Source organism: Astyanax mexicanus, chromosome 22 (assembly GCF_023375975.1).
Source record: "Astyanax mexicanus isolate ESR-SI-001 chromosome 22, AstMex3_surface, whole genome shotgun sequence".
Taxonomy (NCBI): domain Eukaryota; kingdom Metazoa; phylum Chordata; class Actinopteri; order Characiformes; family Acestrorhamphidae; genus Astyanax; species Astyanax mexicanus.
In genome coordinates, this window is record NC_064429.1 from 6,416,881 (window position 1) to 6,439,365 (window position 22,485).

Genomic DNA, 22,485 nt, shown 5'->3' on the forward strand with positions numbered 1-22,485 from the left:
GCGATTGCTCTAAGACTGCAAGGGAAGCTCAGCTTCCCCTAAAATGTAAAAAAAAAAAAAGTGATTAAATATATACTGTTGTGTGTACATGTCACTGATTAAATATGCACTACAACGTGCTGAACAGAATCAGCTTCTTCTTATCACTGGTAATGCCGCGGCTTTCCTCTCACTCACTCCCGCAGCTTCACAGCGCTGCTTTAAACAGTGCACAGACTTCAATAGCGGAGCAAAGCGCGCGGCCAAACGAGACGAGTCATTGGATAAATGCTGGGATTTGTCCCGCCCATCGGACGCTCAGCGTCTCTGGGGGTCTATGGAGCAGTGGGCTGGCCTCGGCCGGCTCGGACGCTCAGCTTCTGCACGATGATTGGATGATCTGTCTGAGGCGGAGTCCCTTTTTGATTGACAGCGAAATAAGCGAATCAGCGATCTTTTAGTGGAAAAATCCATGATGGGAGCATTTTCATTCTGTTCTGAGTTGAACCTGAGACTTTCCTAGTCCTTATAGCGGCATTTTCTTTATTAAAAACGACTAGCGACAAATTGAGCTTCTATTTCTGGTGCTTTTCTGTAGCTGCTTGTGTTTGGAGACTGACTTCTGTTACTCTTTCTGACTTCTATCTCTCTTTTCTATCGCAGTTTCTGTCCAGCGGGTGCTTTTGCTACGTTCACATTCATCAGCGGTCAATCATAGTTGAGTATGACGGTCCCCCTTCTTAGTCTTTGTGGGTCTTCAGATGGGCGTAGAGGCCGATTCTGGACCCTGTTATTCTTGTATAATATGGACAATAGGGAATGTAGCAGTGGTAGATTTGGGTCTGGCCTGCTTGGACGTTACTCTCTTTTTTCTGAGTCTACGTTTGACTTGTGCAGCCTGGCAGAGGTCATCGGTATACAGCACAGCACCCCTTTGGACGAGGTTTCTCCAGCTCACCCTGTCTTTTGCGGTGTCTTCTCAAAATGTAAGTTCTATGTGGCATTTTTTCTCCCTACAGTTTCCCCTTCTGAAGTCTCCATTGCTCCACCAGCCGCTAGCGTTCAGTAAAACTGAGCCGAAGAGTTTAGAGGCTGCACGTGTGACGTAAGTATGTTAAGACGTGTGACGTGGCCAGAAGAAGAACTCCCGTGAAAAGTGATTTGATCCCCCAGTTTTTAGAATGAATATATCAGGCTTAGCAGGGATGGTCGTTCCAGCACACTGGTTAAACCAAAAACACAATATTTTATCCATATACTTCTCCACTCAGAAATGCTTCTGTTTAAATCTTTTAGTTTAGAAACAAAAAATATGGACTGCCACTTTAATTATTTGTATTTGCACTGTATTAGTGACTGAACACTTTTGGCAGTATAGGGAAGGAATACAGGATTCATACAAAGTGTTAACAGAACTGTTCAAATGGAAATGAAATGGGAAATATGGAGTCTGCCCTTTAACTGCAGGACTTCTCAACTTGCCACATTCATCTTTAAAGGAAATGTCACGCTCATGACTTCCTTTGGGACGGCTGTGGCGTGTACCTGGTAATTGTCTGTGGCATCCCCCAGGAGCCCCCCGAAGGTGATGGCGTTGGTGATGCAGCCCAGGTAGATGAAGAGCACGGCCGAGATGGACTGGATGTGGAAGCCCTCGTAAAAGTCACTGGGGTACCAGGGCAGCTTTCGCTTGATGTCTAAAAACAGGCCTCCACAAAACCTGCAAAAAACACACACACACACACACACACAGTCTCTTAAATACATTATTTATAAGAGTTCTGTCTTTTCCACAGCTTGCATTAATAGAATGTGAGTAAGAGGCATCCGGCAGAACATTACGCTCCAAAGGTCCGAATCCATTTCTCTTTTATCGCCTTATTCATCATCATAAAACAGAACTCTTCACCAGGCACTCAAACCGCCCAGCCAAGCAGTTTCAGCAACTCAAACAACACAGAAAAAAGGCCCTCCAGCCTCTGAACCAGCCCTGTAATCTAGAGCACTGCCTCTCAAACTGGTCCTCAGGGCCCCGGAGGTCTCCAGTCTGGGCTGCGGAGCCGAGAGGAGGAGACTCTGTGTTATTTGGTGTTAGCAAGGCTAGCTCACCTCTGTGTAGAGGAATAATGTAAATTAAGATTACTAAGCACATCATTTCTTTTTCAAATACTTTATGAAAATACTGGGGCTGTTGATCAATTAAAAAAAAGATTAACTAATTAATTGCACTAATTAATTTGCTGCGATTATTAGCAATTAATCCCATTTTTCCTTTGTGTTTGTGTGTGTGTGTGAGTAAGAGAGAGAGAGAGAGAGAGACTAAAAGAGTAAGAGAGAGAGATTAAAAGAGTAAGAGAGAAAGAGAGAGATAGAAAGAGAAATAGAAAGAGTAAGAGAGAGAGAGATAGAGGGAGAGATAAAGGTTGAGAGAGAGAATAAGTTACAGAGAAAAAGAGAGATAGACAGACATGTGGAATAAGTAAGAGAGAGTAAGAGAGAGATAGAAAGAGTAAGAGAGAAAGAGAGATAGAAAGAGAAATAGAAAGAGTAAGAGAGAGAGACAGAGGGAGAGATAAAGGTTGAGAGAGAGAATAAGTTAGAGAGAAAAAGAGAGATAGACAGAGATGTGGAGTAAGTAAGAGAGAGTAAGAAAGGGATAGAGTAAGAGGGACAGATAGAGAAAGAGAAAGAGATATAGAGAAGGAGAGAGAGAGAGACAGTGAAGTGTCTGAAATAAAGCACATGCTTTTAAATTGTATATAAACATAGATAATATAGTTTATGAATTTAAATATACCCCAGCTCTCTGAATCTGAATCTGTGTGACACACTTTCCCTCTGCGGCTACACCTCTGCTGCTACACCTCTGCTGTTACACCTCTGCTACGCCTCTGCTACTCCTGTGGTACTCCTCTGCTCTGTATGTTAGAGGAACTTGCCTGCTGGTATATGCCAGCTCCTCTCCAAGTTCATGGGGCACCGGCATCTCCTCATCATCGCTCACGCCACCGCCTCCACCCACAGAGCCGTTCATCTGACCCAGCTCATTCAGAGAGAAGACCGACTTCCTGTTTACAGAGAAAAAAAAGTGAGATAAATACGAGCAGCACAGGGAGAGTGGAGGATAAAGGAGCAGTAAAGAGACGCACCAAAATTACATTTTCCACAATTAATCTGGCCAATTGTCCCACCTATTTAGCTGCTACCCAGCTGCATATCGCCCATCACATGTGAAGTCAGACTCCACCTCTGAGTAGCATCACAGCACTAACGCTCGGAGGAAAGCGCAGCGACTCGGTTTCTGATACATCAGCTCACAGATGCAGCCTTGTGCTGATCCACATCACCCTAGGAGTGATGAGGGAAGAGTGCGCCATCTACCCATCCAAAGCAAGACATGGGCCACTGTCACTCAGACTTTGTCTGCTGATGGCCATCAGCAGCATGACCCAGGATTCAAACCGGTGATCCCTGGATCATAGTGGCATACTATCTAAGTTCACTGGACCTCTCCGAGCCTTTTTGGGTGTTTTTTACAATGGATTTCTCACAGATGCTTCATCAGATCGGGATGACGCTGCTATATTTTAGAAATAGTAAGTTCTGCCTTGTAAAGATTTGCTATGGGATTAAAATGTAATGGGATATTCCCTGAAATTTAAAGGGATAGAAGGAGCACTTATTTATCAGATGCTTTATTAGCTTGCAATTTCTAGAAACTGTAGGTTGTATTCCTTTTAACCATATATAGATTGTGCTGGTGTGTTGAGGCATTGATGAATAATTAGTTTGTAGGTAGACAAGGTGTGAGTTTGGACTTTAAACAAGTCCATGGGGCCCTAAGGGTAGAAAACAAAAACTGTTGCTTCATTACCATTTCTAGGGCCCTGTACTTCTTAGGTCCTGTAATATAAGATCCCTACATTCTTGATGCTACTGTAGTCCACTGTTCTATGTTCTGAGGATCCAAGGCTGTATTACCCAATGGTTCTATTTTGTTCTATAGGAAAAATGTTTAGGGATTTGTCACAGGGACCTAGGTTCCCAGGTTCCTACTATCTCAGGACCCTCTGTTTCTAGACCCTATGTTCTATAATCCTACCTAGTTTCCTATTATCTTTATCCCATTGGCAATTGTTCCCTGTACCACAGAAATGTACTGAAGACATTTTTGCAAAAGTCTTATTTGCAAAATATTACAAAAGAAACAGCATTATTCTCCAACCTTTTGTCTGCGGAGGGCACTTTCTTGGGGGGCTCGATTCGAATTTTGGGGTCCCATTCTCCCGGCGGAAGTACGATTACCTCATCCAGGAACTCGTCGATGCCCGCAATGAGGTCTTCCCGATCTCTGGCCTTGTAAGCTACGTCACTAAACAGCTAGAGGAGACATTCATTCTTAGAGCCTTTCAGACACTTGTCTAGATAATGTATTAAATGTATCAGCAACTAATAAAAAAGCATGCACTGAACTATTAAGATATATCATGCATTCTTAGGCATACTTACATCATCCACCATAAGCGTAGCAATGGCCCGGCCGATCTCGTTGTAGGACTTGGTTTTGCCAGGGGGACCCAGCAGCACAAATAAGAATCTGTCACAAGACAAAGCAATTCCAGACAGAAATTGAGAAAAGCTTCAGATACACCTGAAGCCTTGAGAAGCCCAGGCTTTTCCAGTAACTTAATTTAAAGGACGTAACAGCCCATATATGCTTAAAGGCCTACAGTCAGTTCTGTAGTTATTGGTTCAAGGTTGCATGAAATAAACTGAATATATCATGCGTGACATGTTATTGGGTAACATGGGAGAAGAAACCCTCCAGGGCAGGACGTTCCTTCCTCCTGATCCACTAAATGGCTACAGTCAGGACTAGATTTGAGGGGTATGAGGTCATGCTACCCATCTCCCTCTTTAGCTTTCCCCTTTCCAAAAGGATTGCATTTCCTTAATTAAATAAAAAGTTAAAAACATAAAAAGCAAAACTGTCAGATTGAACATCTTAGAATTGCTAAACTACTGTAGTAACAAACAGGAGTGCTCCTGAGGCTGTTGGGTTGTGTGGTAACATCAGTCCTGACATTCTGTATCTCTTCACTGGTAATTCCTGCTGAAAGGAGTTTTGTTTATGTGTCTGATGGTCTGTAAAGCTAAAAAATAGACCATCCATTTCTTAACATCTCATCCAAACCTTGAGATCTTCTAGCGTTAAATATGACTCAACTAGCCAAGTATCATATTTCAAAACACATTGAAAACAAGAGTCTAGACCTTACGCTGTCCTGAAGATTAGATGGTGGGACAATGGAAGACAAGCACCAAGATCTTCTTTTTCCTGGAGACTACATGGTGGACCAATAGAAAGCAAGTATTGAAAGGCAATGGAAGCAATGGAAGGCAAAGACTAGCTTGACCTTTCTCTGTACTGGAGACTTGATGGTTAAACAATGACAAAAAAGCATTTATACCTTGCTTGAACTTTCTCTGATTTGGAGACTAGATGGTGCACCAAAACATCTAGACCTTTCTCCGTCCTGGACACTACATGGTGGACCAATGAAAGGCAAACATTTAGAGATTTCTCTGTCCTGGAGATTAGATGGTGGACCAATAAAAGGCAAGCACTGGAAGGCAATAGAAGGCAAACACTTGCTTGATTCTTTGTCCGTCCTGGAGACTAGCTGGTGGACCAATAGAAGGCAAGCATCCAAAGGCAATAGAAGCAACGGAAGGCAAAAAAAGCTTGACCTTTCCCTGTACTGGAGACTTGATGGTAAACCAATGAAGGGGAAGCATTTAGACCTTGCTTGAACTTTCTCTGACTTGGAGACTAGATGGTGAACAAATGGAGGGCAAGGATCTAGACCTTTCTCTGACTTGGAGACATGGTGGACCAATGGAAGGCAAGGATCTAGACCTTTCTCCATCTTGGAGACTAGATGGTGGACCTATGAAAAGCAAGCATCTAGACCTTTTTCTCTCCTAGAGATTAAATTGTGGACCAATAGAAGGAAAGCATTGCAAGGCAAAGAAGGCAAACACTTGTTCTTTCTCTGTCCTGGAGACTAGATAGTGGACTAATAGAAGGCAAGCATTGGAGGGCAAAAGAAGGCAAACACTTGCTTGATCGTTTTCTGTCCTGGAGACTAAATAGTGGACCAATGGAAGGCACACATCTAGACCTCTCTCTGTCCAACAGATTGGATTGTGGACCAATAGAAGACAAGCATCTACAACGTTCTCTGTCCTGAAGACCGAATGTTAAATCAATGGAAGGCAAGCATCTATACCTTGTTTTGTCCCTGGCTGCCTTCAAATATTAATCAATTTGCCTACAAAGCTAAATATGGGCCAGCTGCTTCTTACCTGATGGTAATGTTCAACACTTAATCCATACCCATGCATCTTCCAGCTTCAAGTGTAACTGAGCAATAGAATTCATGACAATGGAACACGAGCACTTTGACTTTTCTCTAATCTTGGAGTTTGGATGATGGACTAATTATCTTCTTGGCTTTTCAAACAGCTTGTTCTCTCTGGTTGTCTTCAAACATTGACTGAAGATATTTCTCTTTTGAGAACACAACCATTGGCTACACCCCAAGAAGACCCAAACTACAATGGTAACTCAACATTAGTTTGCAACAGAAGCTTTAAAGCCTTTGATTATGATTCCTCTTAAATGTCTGTAAATAATTTAACACTTTCTTATCTTACTGCTATCTTATCTTGGATGATTTAGTAGTAATAAACCAGCATCTACACTAGTATATTATACAATGGTAAACAGGTGTACCTGGTGGGCACTGGGACCTCAGTCAGGCCTCCCAGTGTGGTGGCCTGGGCAAGGCGTACAAAGGCTACGAAGGGTTTGTGCAGGAAGTCCACCTCCCCCACCAGCACGTTAGAGGCCTCAGCGTCTCTCGGAATCTTCTTCATAAACTTGTTCTTCAACTGGACGTCATTATGAGCAAGAAGTGGTGCCATGAGAAATGCAAAAATACACAGATAAGAAAAACATTACAATCACTCACAAATGATAAAACAGTCAAGTAACAATGGTGCATGTAAAGCTCTTGGCTGTGTGTTTAACAGTATTTTAACAGTCAGTTCAAGTAGTCAACTTGCTGGATGTGAGAAAAATTACGGCATGAAGCCACAACTGACTTTGAAGTTTGGGCTAAGTGCTCTTGGTCTGCAGAGGAAAAAGCTAATTTTATTTTGCCAGAAGTATTCAATTGCCCATCCAAATCATTAAATTTCACAGATATATAAAGCTGAGTATGTAGCTTCAGAATTCATCACTACACACCTCCAAATTTCATGTAGCTTCAGATTAGGTCATCACTACACACCTTCTAACTTCATGTAGCTTCAGATTAGTTCATCACTACACGCCTCCAAACTTCATGTAGCTTCAGATTAGTTCATCACTATACACCTCCAAACTTCATGTAGCTTCAGATTAGATCATCACTACACACCTCCAAACTTCATGTAGCTTCAGATTAGATCATCACTACACACCTCCAAACTTCATGTAGCTTCAGATTAGTTCATCACTACACACCTCCAAACTTCATGTAGCTTCAGATTAGTTCATCACTACACACCTCCAAACTTCATGTAGCTTCAGATTAGATCATCACTACACACCTCCAAACTTCATGTAGCTTCAGATTAGTTCATCACTACACACCTCCAAACTTCATGTAGCTTCAGATTAGATCATCACTACACACCTCCAAACTTCATGTAGCTTCAGATTAGATCATCACTACACACCTCCAAACTTCATGTAGCTTCAGATTAGATCATCACTACACACCTCCAAACTTCATGTAGCTTCAGATTAGTTCATCACTACAAACCTCCAAATTTCATGTAGCTTCAGATTAGTTCATCACTACACACCTCCAAACTTCATGTAGCTTCAGATTAGATCATCACTACACACCTCCAAACTTCATGTAGCTTCAGATTAGTTCATCACTACACACCTACACACCTCCAAACTTCATGTAGCTTCAGATTAGATCATCACTACACACCTCCAAACTTCATGTAGCTTCAGATTAGATCAAGAATAGTAAAGCAGTAAAGTAGAGCGACTCGTGGAATGGAATGTTGATGTATGGTTTTCTTGTGTGGTTTAAAACCAACAGGAAAGCTACTGTAGCGCACAATCAAGAAATTTCCAATGAAAGGTCAATTCCACTTGGAATTCAGGAACTTCAGGTATACAATGATTATGACAAAAAATACTCAACTAAATAGCTACAGAAAAAAGTACTTTAAGAAATAAAAGTCAGTCAATCCGAAACAAATTAAAGAACTTTGAAAGGATCCTCAAATGCAGTGACTGCAAAGACCATCAAAAATGTTTTAATGATGAAACTGGCACTCATAAGGACCATCCCAGGAAATGAAGAGCAAGAGTTTTCTCTGTTGTACAGGATAAATTCATCAGAGTTACCACCCTCAGAAACAAACACAAGTTAACAGCTCTTCATTTAAGAGTATTTTGGTTTGTTTAACACTTTTAAGTTACTACATGATTCCTTATGTGTGCCTTCATAGTCTGGACGACCTCAGTATTAATTTAATTAATAAAAGAATGAGAATGAGAAGATATGTCTAAACTTTTGACTGGTACTGTATAACACCATATATAGCACCTTTAAGTGTTGCTTTAACTGATGATGAAAAGAAACAGTTGACCTTTTATTCTGTATCTGTTGTATTTATATAAATTCGTATATCATTATTAGATCATTTAAAGGCAATTATAACGTATGAGACTCATTCTCGTTCTGCCAGAACATTTAATGCAACATTTAATTAGCTCTATTGTTAAATAATATAAAGGCCTATGCTGAGGTCTATGCTGATTTACAGAGCTGAATATAATTGTTGCTAATTTTAAATGTACCGTGAAAAAGGCCTGAGCTGACATTAACTTTAACTCTTTAGTGCAGGAACTTGTAAGGCACTTAAAGTGATTCTCATTGTGAAGTTTCAGATGCTGAATTGATTATTGGGCGTTCTTCCATAGCCGTGACGCAAAAAAAAAAACTATTTCCTGTAGAAATGATGGGCGGTTTTGCTCTAACTGTGCCGTCAGGACTGAAAGGTCTATTGACTCACAGCATCTTATAAGACAACAGGCGCTTCTGCGCTGAGCCTCGTCGATGCTTTTACTGCGTTTCAGTTTATAAGAGTCAGAGAACAAAGTATCTGGTCGATCGCTCATTTTAAAAAGGTTCAACTTCACAAACTTTGACATTTAATCATTTAGCTGTGAAATTCAAATACCCAATTTGGCAACGACGCAGATAGCAAGCAAGGTATGAAATATCATCCAAAATAAAGCGCAGCATTCTTGTCCATTCACATAGACTGAAATGCTGAATGTCATAGGACAGCAGACTTTTTAAACTGATCAGGTAGTGTTTTCTAAGCATTGCTGAGGTAAATTCATGATTAGAATAGCACTACTGAGGTACATTTATTAATTGAATAGCATTACTAAAGTAAATTCATCATTACAATAGCAGTGCTAAAATAATTCATGATTAGAATAGCACTGCTGAGGTAAATTCATTAATAGAATAGCACCACTGAGGTAAATGTATGACTAGAATAGAACTTCTGAGGTAAATCCATGATTGGAATAAAACTTCTGAGGTAAATTCATAATTAAAATATCACTTCTGAAGTAAATTCAAGATTAGAATAGCATTTTTGAGATACATTTATAATTTAAATAGCATTGCAGAGGTTAATTCATGATTAGAATAGCACTGCTGAGGTAAATGTTTATTAGAATAGCCCTACTGAGGTAAATGCATTATTAGAAAGCAGTTCTGAGGTAAATTCATGATTAGAATAGCACTGCTGAGGTAAATTCATAATTAGAATAGCATTGCTGAGGTAAATTCATAATTAGGATAGCACAACTGATGTTAATTTTATGATTAGAATAGCCCTGCTAAAGTAAATTCAAGATTAGAATGGTACTACTGAAGTACATACATGATTAGAATAGCACTGGTAAGGTAAAGTCATAATTAAAATCAGCACTGGTGAGGTAAATTCATGATTAGAATAGCACTGGTAAGGTAAAGTCATGATTAGAATAGCACTGATGAGGTAGATTTCTATTAGAATATCACTACTGAGGTAAATGCATTATTAGAAAAGCAGTTCTGAGGTAAATTCATGATTAGGATAGCATTGCTGAGGTAAATTCATAATTAGGATAGCACTAATGAGGTTAATTTGTGATTAGAATAGCACTACTGATATACATTCATAATAACAATAGCACTACTAAAATACATTCATGATGCAAGCAGCACTGCTGATATAAACTCATAATAACTTTGTAATAAGTTTAGCAAAACTGACGTGAAATCATGATTAGAATAGCACTACTGATATAAATTCATAATAACAATAGCACTACTAAAGTACATTCAGGATGAGAATAGCACTGCTTAGGTAAATTCATGATTAGAATAGCACTACTGATACAAACTCATAATAACGTCATAATAAGATTAGCAAAACTGACGTGAAATCATGATTAGAATAGCACTACTTAGGTAAATTCATGATTAGAATAGCACTGGTGAGGTGCATTCATGATTAGAATAGCACTGGTAAGGTAAAGTCATGATTATATAGCACTGGTGAGGTAAATTCATGATTAGAATAGCACTACTGAGGTAAATTCATGTTTAGAACGACACTACTGAGGTAAACTCATGATTAAAATAGCACAACAGAGATAAATCTATGATTATAAAAACACAGTTGATGTAAATGTATTATTAGAATAGAACTACTGAGATAAATCCATGATTAGAATAGCACCACTGAGGTAAATCTATAATTAGGATAGCACAACTGAGGTAAATTCCTAATTAGAATAGTATTTATGCATCTTCAGTGTAAAGGGGTGATTTTTTTAGGGGGTCCAGTCATTGCGTGGTGAAATAACAGAGCAGTAATGCCCACCATGCAGAGAGCTGCCCGCTGCTGTGGGCATGTGAGAGCGTGGCACGAGGACAGGGCAGGGAGACACGTTTCCCCCTCTATGGCGGATCAATAGTGACCTAGACGGAAGGCCACAGCAATGCCGAGCGCATCAGCGTGCACCAGTGCATTCGGAAAAGCTCACAGGATCATCTAAACCCAGCGTGAACCAGGTCCTGTTAGAACCGATCCTCAAAAACGAGATTAACCTACAGTCTGTTTTACATTCTGGACTCTTTTAATTGAATCATCTGAATCTCCTGAGTACTAAGAAAAAAAAAATATGTGCTGAAAAATCTAACGAACATGATTGATCGCCATGACCAGATGCAATCGATCAGCTGAGTCATGCTGGATATCTAATGTGCATTTTATATATATTTTTTTTAGATTAAAACATAAGCTGCTAGGCTAGATGTTAAGATTACTTCAAAACTCCAATAAAATGCTACGTAAACAATGTTTTAAATAGTAATGTAGTAAAGGGCATGGGTAGAACTTAAACATGAAATATTTAAGCTAACACTGGAACCACGTACCATCTACTGTGGTAGGGTTGGGTGTTATAGCATTAATACTGTATAAAAACTCAGTTAAAAACAATTATGACAGTATGTTAAAAATTACAAATTTTACTATTCTCTAATTTATTAAACAATATATGTGCACTGAAGATGACATATCTCTTCTTTTCTACCAGAAATGTACAAGCTATAAAGGACTAAGAAAGTACGTAACATTAGCCGAGCTAAGTTAGCTTTAGCATTTGTTTGTTAACCAAAAGACTGGCCGCTTTTAACTGTGTAAAATAGCACTACTGAAGTAAATTCAGGATTAGAATATTCTTGCTGAAGAAAATCAATGATTATAATAGCACTGCTGAGGTAAATCCATGATTAGAATGACACTACTAAGGTGGCCAAATGTAAATTCCAAGTTAGCTATATATATGTGATATGACTTGAGTGGCACTACTGAGGTCATTTTGGACTAGAATTGCACTGTGGGTAAATTTGTGTTTAAAATGGCATTGTTGTACTGTATGTAATTTCTCAAGAAATAGCACTGCGGAATGTATTTAGCCTACTAACTAATGAGCTAAATATGTGACTCAAATAGCACAGCTGAAATTAGCTGAGTTAACTTAGCTTAAGCATTTATTTGTTTACCAAATGATTGGCTGCTTTTTATTGTGTAAATTTAGCTGGGTGTATGCGACTTGAGTAGGTAGCACTGCTGAGTTAATTTTGGACTAAAATTGCACTGTTTAGGTAAATTCATGTTTAGAATGGCACTACTGTATGTAATTTATTATGCTAATACCACTGCCGAGATATTTAGCTAACTAACTAATTAGCTAAATATGTCACTAGAATAGAACAGCTGAAAGTTAGCTGAGCTAACTTAGCTTAAGTATTTATTTGTTTGCCAAATGACTGGCTGCTTTTTATTGTGTAAATTTAGCTGGGTGTATGCGACTTGAGTAGGTAGCACTGCTGAGTTAATTTTGGACTAAAATTGCACTGTTTGGGTAAATTCATGTTTTGAATGACACTGCTGCACTGTATGCAAATAATGAAGATAATAGCACTGCTGAATTAGTAAACTAGCTTTATCTAGACGCTTTATCAGCACTTCCAAACGCAAAATCTCCCTACCACAAAATCTGCAGGAACTGTGTAAGAATATTGGAACTGCATGGGATAAATGATCACAGAACAATGCTGATTGTTACGCATGTTGAAGCTTTATTCACGTGCTACTCCCTACTTCTGTATGTGTAGCTCAATAAATGTGATCAAGAGTTGCCTGTATCAATCTATATTTTCAATCATGTTTTTTCCTGGTAACCTTTATTCTTTATATTCCTTAAAAAACAGAATTGCAACCTGATACTTTTTCTGGGTGCAATTTTTTTTTTCTTATTAATAAAAAGTCTATATTGCTTTCTGAGGCTGTTCTGCTGTACTGTGTTTGACTGGCTTTCAAGCCTCACTGCTCACTAACTGCAGCCCAGCACATGATCTAATGTCCAGCACCAATCAATAAGCCTAAATTATACACTGTAATAGCGAAAGCTGCACGGCCACCTTCCCTATTACCACCGCTACAGCTTTTAACGCCACTTTCAATATTTCTGTAGGCGCAAAGTTTTATTAGATTTCCTTTCCAGACCATTTTGCTTTCCTTCTGTTTTTAAAGCCCCTGAAAGAACAAGGTTGAAAATGAAATAGGTAACAGTAGATTAGTGTCAAATCAGATTTACGGACAGCTTTTACAGCAGCGCCGAATAACTCTGATCAGATTTAATAAGAGTGAGAAACGCTGAGCTTAGAAATCAGCTCCCTGACAACATCCGACATCCAAATCTTAAAAATCTTAAAATTGCAGCATCAAAAACTGTTTTTTTTACTATGCTATTAATCATTTAATATGTTCTCTGACATGAGGTAACTACTGGAAATTGTTCATTACCTACTTTTAATGATTATATGTCAATTCTATGTTCTATTCTATGTTTGGAGGTGTGTAGTGATGAACTGTTCTGAAGCTACATGATGTTTGGAGGTGTGTAGTGATGAACTGTTCTGAAGCTACATGAAGTTTGGAGGTGTGTAGTGATGAACTGTTCTGAAGCTACATGAAGTTTGGAGGTGTGTAGTGATGATCTAATCTGAAGCTACATGAAGTTTGGAGGTGTGTAGTGATGATCTAATCTGAAGCTACATGAAGTTTGGAGGTGTGTAGTGATTATCTAATCTGAAGCTACATGAAGTTTGGAGGTGTGTAGTGATGATCTAATCTGAAGCTACATGAAGTTTGGAGGTGTGTAGTGATGATCTAATCTGAAGCTACATGAAGTTTGGAGGTGTGTAGTGATGAACTAATCTGAAGCTACATGAAGTTTGGAGGTGTGTAGTGATGAACTAATCTGAAGCTACATGAAGTTTGGAGGTGTGTAGTGATGATCTAATCTGAAGCTACATGAAGTTTGGAGGTGTGTAGTGATGATCTAATCTGAAGCTACATCCGCTGACCCCGCTGTGTTATTTTACACTGACAGAGCACAGAGTCGCTGTTGTTCTCAGTCTCTTCCACTGTGTTATAATATCACTGACAGTTGGCTGTGGAATATTTAATAGTGAGTAGTGAAATTTCACGACTGGACTTGTTGCACAGGTGCTGCATCCTATCACTCTACCACAGTGCTGGAGTTCACTGAGCCCCTGAGAGTCTGAGACCCATTCTTTCACTAAGGTTTGTAGAAGTAGTTTCAGCATGACTAGCTGAGGCTTTAATTATTATAAACCTGTGGACATGGAAGTGATTGAAGTCAGAGTTAAATTAGTATTATTATTATTATTATTATTATTATTATTATTATTATTATCATTATAAAAGGGAAAAAAGCACAGTAATAAAAATATCCCCTCCCACCTGTGATCTACTGTATAGTGAGGTAAAGCTGTGTAACCTGGTTGCTCTGGACACTAAAATGCATTAAAACCACACAAAGGCAGCGTTACCAATGGCAACCACGACGTAACCCTGTGGTTACAATCCGAACAAAGTGTGCGAATGTCAGATCAGGGATCGGTAAAAAACGTAACCCCCTCGGGGCTCTTCTCTCACACACAGCAAAACTGCAGACCTGCACTTTGGGATATCTTCTTAACACACACACACACACACACACACACACACACACACACACACACACACACACACACATACACACTTTCCTCATAGGAATCGTACCTGGTCTGTGCTCGGTGTGTCTGCAATGTCGTTCATACTTCTGCTTTGGGCGTGACCTTTAACACAATTACAGACATACGTGTTATTTATATTTTTTAGATTTTTATAATAAACTATATAGTACACTTTATTCAGTATCTAAGATAAATTATTCAGTATCTAAGATGAATTATTCAGTATCTAAGATGAATTATTCAATACCTACTGTGCATTATTCAGTATCTAATATAAATTGTTTAGTACTTACTGTCAATTATTCAGTATCTAATATAAATTATTTAGTACCTACTGTGCATTATTCAGTATCTAATATAAATTATTTAGTACCTACTGTGCATTATTCAGTATCTAAGACGTGTTATTTAGTATCTACTTTCACATATCTACTATAAATTATTGCATATCTACTGTATACGTTATTCAGTTTTATTCACTATAGATAATTGGCTCTGTGCACAAGATGGCGCCACCTAACTTCCGGGTAGTGAGTGGTAGGTATACTAGTTTCCGGTTGGAGTTGTTGTGGGGAGAACTGCCGGCAGGAGTACAGAGTGAAAGCGACCATGAGTGTTTTTAAAGTTAAGGAGAAACGAAAAACACAAAACAAAAAAAACTGACTGTGTTATTTTTATAATTAAAGGATCCTCTATAAAAATTTGGAGACACTGGGAAACATACCAAACTGTTATATTTTAATAATAAAATCAAAAAAATTAAATTCAACAACAATACTATTTCATGCCTTTATTTCCAATAACGAAGGCAATGGGCCAGTTTTTCTTTTATAAAATTCATTACTGTTGGTCACATGAAAAGTTTAAGGCATATTTACAAGCTTATTCAATAAAAATAAATAAATTGACCCATAAGAATCCAGAGCCAGTTTTGAATAAAAAAAAAATACAAAATTGATTCAGGTAAAACAAACGTTGTTTACATATTATTGGGATAATGAGGGAACACAAATATTTTACGGTTTGAATACTAATGTAATATAAATGCATATTAAACATTAACAAACAATTTTAGAGAACTTCTGGGTTAATCACACACTGAACTGTTTGAAACTAAGGATATACAATAGTAAACAACTATATATCTCCCGATGCCAGTATAACTTACAGAGGGTCTAGACACAGGGTAGAACTTATCTATCTCTCTCTCTCTATCTATATCTATATATACATAATTATTTATAAATAATATATATATATATATATATATATATATATATATATATATATATATAATAATAATATATATATACATATATAATATAAATATAAAAAATATATATATACAAAATATAAATATAAAATATATATATATATAATATATTATAAATAATGGGTTCTGGGTTAATCACACACTGAACTGTTTGAAACTTAGGATATACAATAGTAAACAACTATATATATATCCCGATGCCAGTATACATTATACATATTTATAACTTACAGAGGGTCTAGACACAGGGAATAACTTAAAAATAGATCAAAAATAATATTTATATATATATATTCTCTCTTACTCCTGGGCGCTGTACATCATTTATAGTTATTTTTGGTAAGTCCTGGAGAGATCGCGTGTAGAAAGCCATACTGTCTGCTGACCGGCGCTGAAAAGCGGAAATGACTCCGCCTACCAGTCGTAGACCGGAAACAGGCAGCGTCGTCTCATGCAACTAGCGAATTTAGTGAGTAAAATAAAGCTAATGTAATGAAGGTAATCAGAGCTGGACTGAGACTCACGCAGTCGCCCGTAGCTGCCGCCCTGTTTACTGCGCAGGTCCTCTGTAGAGCGGTTAAAGGCAGAAGCTGCTGCAGGACTGCGAGAGGGACTCCGAGCTACAGACGGACAGACAGACAGAGAAATGGATGCCATTTATATAATACACACACACACCATTTATTGGATACATTTACGCAATAATAATTAATAAATTAATAATTAATATTAGCATTAAGACTACTTTTTCATTTTTATATATAAATGCAGGAAAATTTTCACAACGGATGTCTAAACCTAAAAAAGATGCTGTAAATAGTATACAGTATATATAAACATATAAAATCAGTTATTGAAACATTTCATATTACAATATAGACACATTTATATCAATTTATTGCCCAGCCCTAATAAAAATAATTTTATATAAATATAAAATCAGTGTATTTATATTTACAGTATTTCTGTAGTTTAATTTAAGTTTTCAATTAATCCGGTTATGCATTAGCCAATTAATATCCAATGACTACTGATCTACTTTAAATTAGATTTAGATTAGTCTTTACTACAAATTATTCAGAATCTATCACAAATTATACATTGTTATTATTATTGGTAACGCTTAATTTTTAATTATGACATATTTACTAACTAGTCTAAATGATTTAGTGTCAGCTATGAATTTTAATTTAAATCGCAATATATTTTTACATTTCTAAAGATATATGGATAATATAATTCTGATATTATTATTATTAACAGGAAATAATGCAGGAAAATGCTCACAACAGGTGTTTAAACCTATAAGCAATTGATGTAAAACTCCCTGTAATGAAAACCAGTCAGTGACAGATGCTATAAACAGTATATATATAAATTTATTTTTATCAAATTATTGTCCAGCCCTAATAAAAATAAACCTATATTATTATAAAGCCAGTGCATAGTGAGTGTGTAGAGTGATACATGCATGCCATATATATGGCAAGTATGGCAAGCCAAACAGGAAATGTATAATAAAAGCCAAAGCTTGCCATAATATGTTGATATATATGTATATATGCAAGCCAAACAGGAAAAAAAAAAAATATATATATATATATATATATATATATATATATATATATATATATATATATATCCTCTTGAGGACATTACATTTCTGCATCTCTGCAGCATTATCCTTAAAAGGTTGACCCTTTAGCCTCATTCAAAAACACCGCCTGTACTATTTAGTGGTCACATGACAACCTTATAGTTAAGTGATTAAAAACAAGATGGCGGGAATCCCAATCAAAAGTTTCTACAGCCAGGCCAGAGAGAAACATGGCACAGGTAAATGGCAAGGAAACATAATTAAATGTTAATATTTAGCAAAATGTTGCAAAAAACGACTTCCTATAAAAGGTTTTCATACTTGTTAGGTCTTCCCGAGTAGCTAGAAGAAACTAAAAATGCACACCAAGCAAAGGTCTGGGTCTCAGGAGGATATATATATGGGCATGCTTTAAGCCTGACTTTAACACATATATTTCTAAAAATATAATTCTGATATTAATATTGAGATATCTGATGTCTGAACCTAATAGCAATTTATTAAAAACACCCTGTAATAAATGCTAGTCAGTGACAGATGATATAGATGTGTTTATATGAAATGATTGTCCAGCCCTGAAAAAAAAAACCCATATTAATAAATGGCAGTGCTAAGTTTGTGTGTGTGTAGCATGATATTATTTTATATTTACAGTATTTCTGTAGTTTTATTATTTTATTTTTTTAAATAAATCTGGTTATGTATTAGCCAATCAATATCCAATGTCTATCTGTTTGAGATTAGCACTAATTATTTATTTATTATAATTATAAATGTTTAATTATGACATATTTAGCAACTAGTCTAAATTCTTTAATGTATCCAAATTTAAATGACAATATATGTTTTTAGATTTTTGTAGATAAAATATAAATCTAAAATCGATATCAACAGGGAAAAAAGCAGTAAAATGCAGATGTCTGAAACTATAATTATTTTATGTAAAACACTCGTAATAAACACCAGTCATTGAGAGATGATGTTAACAATATATTTTGAAAAAAAATTATATTAAAACATTTAATAATGCAATATAAATATATTTTTATTACATTTTTGTCCAGTTCATAAAAATAAAAATAAACCCATGCTAAAGTAAAGTCAGTGCTCAATGAGTGTTTCTGTAGTTTTATTTCTGAGTGATTTTTTAAGCTGGGTGTAACTCACGGGGGGCGGAGCTGCCCTTGCCCATGTCGGCCAGCGAGCGGTGGATGGGTTTCTTGGTCTGGTGCCGGTGTTTCCTCAGCAACACGAAGCTGATCTTATCCCTCAGCTCTGGACCAATCATGCCCTCCTCGATCTGACGCTCGATGATGTCATCTGCGTGACGTAAGGACAGAAGATCAGGATTTATGGGGCGGTTTTGGAGCGCTGAGTGTCTGGGGGCAGTAGAGGGTCTAGTCTGGATAATACATTAATCACACACAGCAACCCTTAAAAACACCAAAGACACCATTAATACCATTACCACAATCATACTCTCACCTTTAAACGCTGAGGTAATGCAGCTCATCGACCAATTACAACTTTTTATTATTAAAACTAATGTTCATAATATACTGTACCAATCAAACCTTTGGACACCTTCTTAAATCAAGACATCCAGACTATAAAGGAACACATAAGGAATCATGTAGTAACTTAACCCTTGTGTGGTGTTCATATTTTTGTTACTCGTTTACTTTGTTACTTGTATTTAATTCAGCAAAATGAAGCAATTTTACATTAAAATGCTTTACACATGCTCGCTTCACCTAAATTACAAGCAATATAAACAGCTTACATGGTTAATATTTGCCCTTTACCTTTCTTATGTTACATTTCTTTCAAAAAGTGCTACTCTTTTTTTATTAGTTTTTTAATAAAATGTAAAAGAAAATGAATTAAACTCAAGATATGAGTAGAAAATGTGTTTAGTTTCAAATTTACAAATGAAGCAATGTTTATTAGCCCCTGGCCAAACATACTGTATGTAATATAAATGTGTAGGGGGGGGGGGGGGTGTACAGTGTGTGTTTATCGAAAATGTGTTTTGATATATGTTTTTCACAAAAAATGAGCCAATGCCAATGAGTTTGAGTTAGAAAAAATATTTTTTTAGTATCATTTGATGAAAAATGAAAAAAAAAAAATTAAAACCCGAACACCACACAAGGGTTAAAAGTAAAAAAGATAAAAATAAAATATTCTGTGAAGCATTTAGGTGCCTTTTATCTGGGGAGCTGTTAACTTTTAGCAGTTTCCCAGATATGGATGCCCAGATATGGATGGTTTGGCACTTTGTGCTGGGTCAACTCCTCTGTATCTGATGCAGTCCTCCAGGTGGACGGTCATTTCCGGTTAAGAGTGTGCTGTGAGCGATTGGCTGCCGCTATATATAAGTGTAAGTAAGTTGTAAGTATTTCAGTAAGTAAGAATTAATTGACTACCATTTCTTATTACTTTTAGCAGTTTCTGAGGCTGGTAACTCTAAAGAACTTATCCTGTACAACAGTGGAAACTCTTGCTCTTCCTTTCCTGAGGCGGTCCTAATGAGTGCCAGTTTCATCATAAACAGAACTTATTGCCTGAGGTATGCAAAAGCAAAAGCCCACCACTTTATTAAGCCCACAATACTTGAAAAAAAAACTTCAGTTAAGATGAAACAAAACTTAACTGATTCAAGTTATTACCTAACTTTGACTCAGTTTAGTTAAAATTCACTTAAAATTGTATCTATTTACTTTTATATATTTACATATATTTAGTCAAATCAAAATACTAAATTTTATTTCCAGTGTCGAATAAATAGTACAGGGGTCTGAATATACATATTACATACAGAATGTAATAGAGGCCATTTTTAATCCCCATTTATTGCTATAATTTAATATCAAGGGCATATCGAGGACTACAGCATGACACGTAACCTCAGTGGTCCATAGCTCACACTGCCACTGGTGTGCACCATTTCAATTATTGACGTTGTCCCCACATTCATGGAAAGTCCACAGCACTGGTCAGAATATCGTCCTCTCTAATGCGACGGGTTCCCTGCTGTAACAGAACGTTATTAGACTAATGAAAGGTTCACTGGCTGTTGGACAGGCTGTGCCAGAGATAAAGCTAAAATGCTAAATTACGCTGTCAGCGTGGAGCAGCTCAGTAGGTGTGGAGCTGGACTTTAAAAGAACAATCAGTATGATCTGAAGTACTACAAGTACTAGTGACTACATATGTGTATATATATATATATATATATATATATATATATATATATATATATATATATATATATATATATATCTGTGTGTGTGTGTATATATGAAGAGTTTGATACCAAAACGTGATAAACGCCATTTAAAAAAAAAATGAGTTAGAGACAGAATCAGAATGTTATGTGACCACTCTTGAAAAGCCAATATTCAATTTTCATCAAAACGCCACATCCGCCGTGTAATACTGCCCTGCTTTCTCTCTTTCTTTCCAAAACGCAACAAACGCCAGTCTTGATTTCCCGCAGAACGCCACATCTCCACTCATCCAATCACAGTGCAGCATTCCACAAGCTATCTAATGTAAACATTATAACACGCGCCCTGTTGAGCTGGCCGGCATTTCGTGTAGCCTACTTTCACTTTCGTTTTTCACTCTCAAAGTCCGCGAAAATGAGCGGGTTTGATGGTATAGAGGAGCCTGTTCGTGTAGCAGTTATTGGAAAAAAGAGAGAGCCATCAAAAGAGTCTCATGTACGTGAAAAGGTAAAGAAAATGAGGCATTCAGGAGGTGGGAAATGCCGGCTGTCATCTGCAGTTCACACACACACACACACACACACACACACACAATACACACTATACTACACCACACTACACTACATTACACTACAGCACATTAATGTAACGTGATTTTGGGGATTTTATAGTGTTAATGTCTTGTTCGTTAATGAAATTTTGCACTTTTTCGAAAAGAAATGTTTTGAAATTTGTGTTTTTAGGCCCAATGGTCAAACTATTATATTCAGATGTACAATTTACTGTTATTTATTATTGTATTTTGCACATTTTCAGTAGAAAAAAAATTCTATTGATGCCAAAGGATATATAAGACATTTTGAAAAAAAAAAACTTGGCATGGATTTATTGCGTTTTGCGAAAAAACAAATTATTTTTAAAAATAAATCTTTAAATATTAAAATCTTGATTTTATTTTTTTGTGTTATTTTAACCTTAGTATGGTATATATATATATATATATATATATATATATATATATATATATATATATATATATATATATACATAACTATTAGGTTTTAAATGTTTGAATGCATATAAACTGACTAACCCTTCTGTTATGTTTTGGGTCAATTTGACCAGTTTTAAAGTTTGAAGATCTAGGAAAAATAGTAAAAAGTTTTTTTTTACTCAAAAAGCTTGGCTATGATGGTTGACTAGTTTGATCAGGTTGACCATGCTTATAAACCATCGAAAGCAAAAAAAAAAAAAAAAAAATTGATATATACTGGTCAACCAGAGCTAACCAGAGTCTTGTATCATCACAGACTTGCCAAGTTTGCATATTCATGAAGTGGATGCAAAACAGAGAGGGTTCTGATTGGCCTGTTCTCTGCAAAGAGTCTCTAAGTCAGCCAATCAGTTTTTAATGTGGGCGGGCAGTGTTATTCTTTTCCCTGCTGGATGGGATGCGTTCAGGAGCATCATGGCTCCCATCAAAACTCATTTCACCTCAGACTACTGTAAAGTATATCCATGTCTGGTAAAAGTAAAAAACAATGAAAGTCTTTCCCGCTGTACAGTCTGTAATAGTGATTTTAGCATTGCCCACAGGGGACTAAATGATTAAAAATGAATTAAAAAATAGCCAAAAGATAAAGTTCT

The 22,485-nt window shown here is 36.8% G+C and overlaps 2 protein-coding genes across 2 annotated transcripts in view; one reads left to right on the forward strand and one right to left on the reverse strand.

Annotated features, from left to right (window-relative positions):
- The window catches only part of slc4a5a (solute carrier family 4 member 5a), a 111,185-nt gene that overhangs the window by 49,512 nt on the left and 39,188 nt on the right, over positions 1–22,485 (reverse strand). The window contains exons 6-13 of the mRNA XM_022666875.2: positions 18,773–18,925; positions 16,533–16,628; positions 14,782–14,837; positions 6,779–6,936; positions 4,489–4,576; positions 4,205–4,359; positions 2,919–3,047; positions 1,525–1,699 (exon numbers count right to left, since the gene is read on the reverse strand). Coding sequence (XP_022522596.2) covers positions 1,525–1,699; positions 2,919–3,047; positions 4,205–4,359; positions 4,489–4,576; positions 6,779–6,936; positions 14,782–14,837; positions 16,533–16,628; positions 18,773–18,925 — 1,010 coding nt within the window. The remainder of the gene's footprint in view (positions 1–1,524; positions 1,700–2,918; positions 3,048–4,204; positions 4,360–4,488; positions 4,577–6,778; positions 6,937–14,781; positions 14,838–16,532; positions 16,629–18,772; positions 18,926–22,485) is intronic.
- tacr1a (tachykinin receptor 1a) overlaps positions 13,560–22,485 on the forward strand; it is a 185,060-nt gene continuing 176,134 nt past the window's right edge. Inside the window, exon 1 of the transcript XR_007428806.1 lies at positions 13,560–13,676. The gene's annotated coding sequence lies outside the window, so the exon portion shown is untranslated. The remainder of the gene's footprint in view (positions 13,677–22,485) is intronic.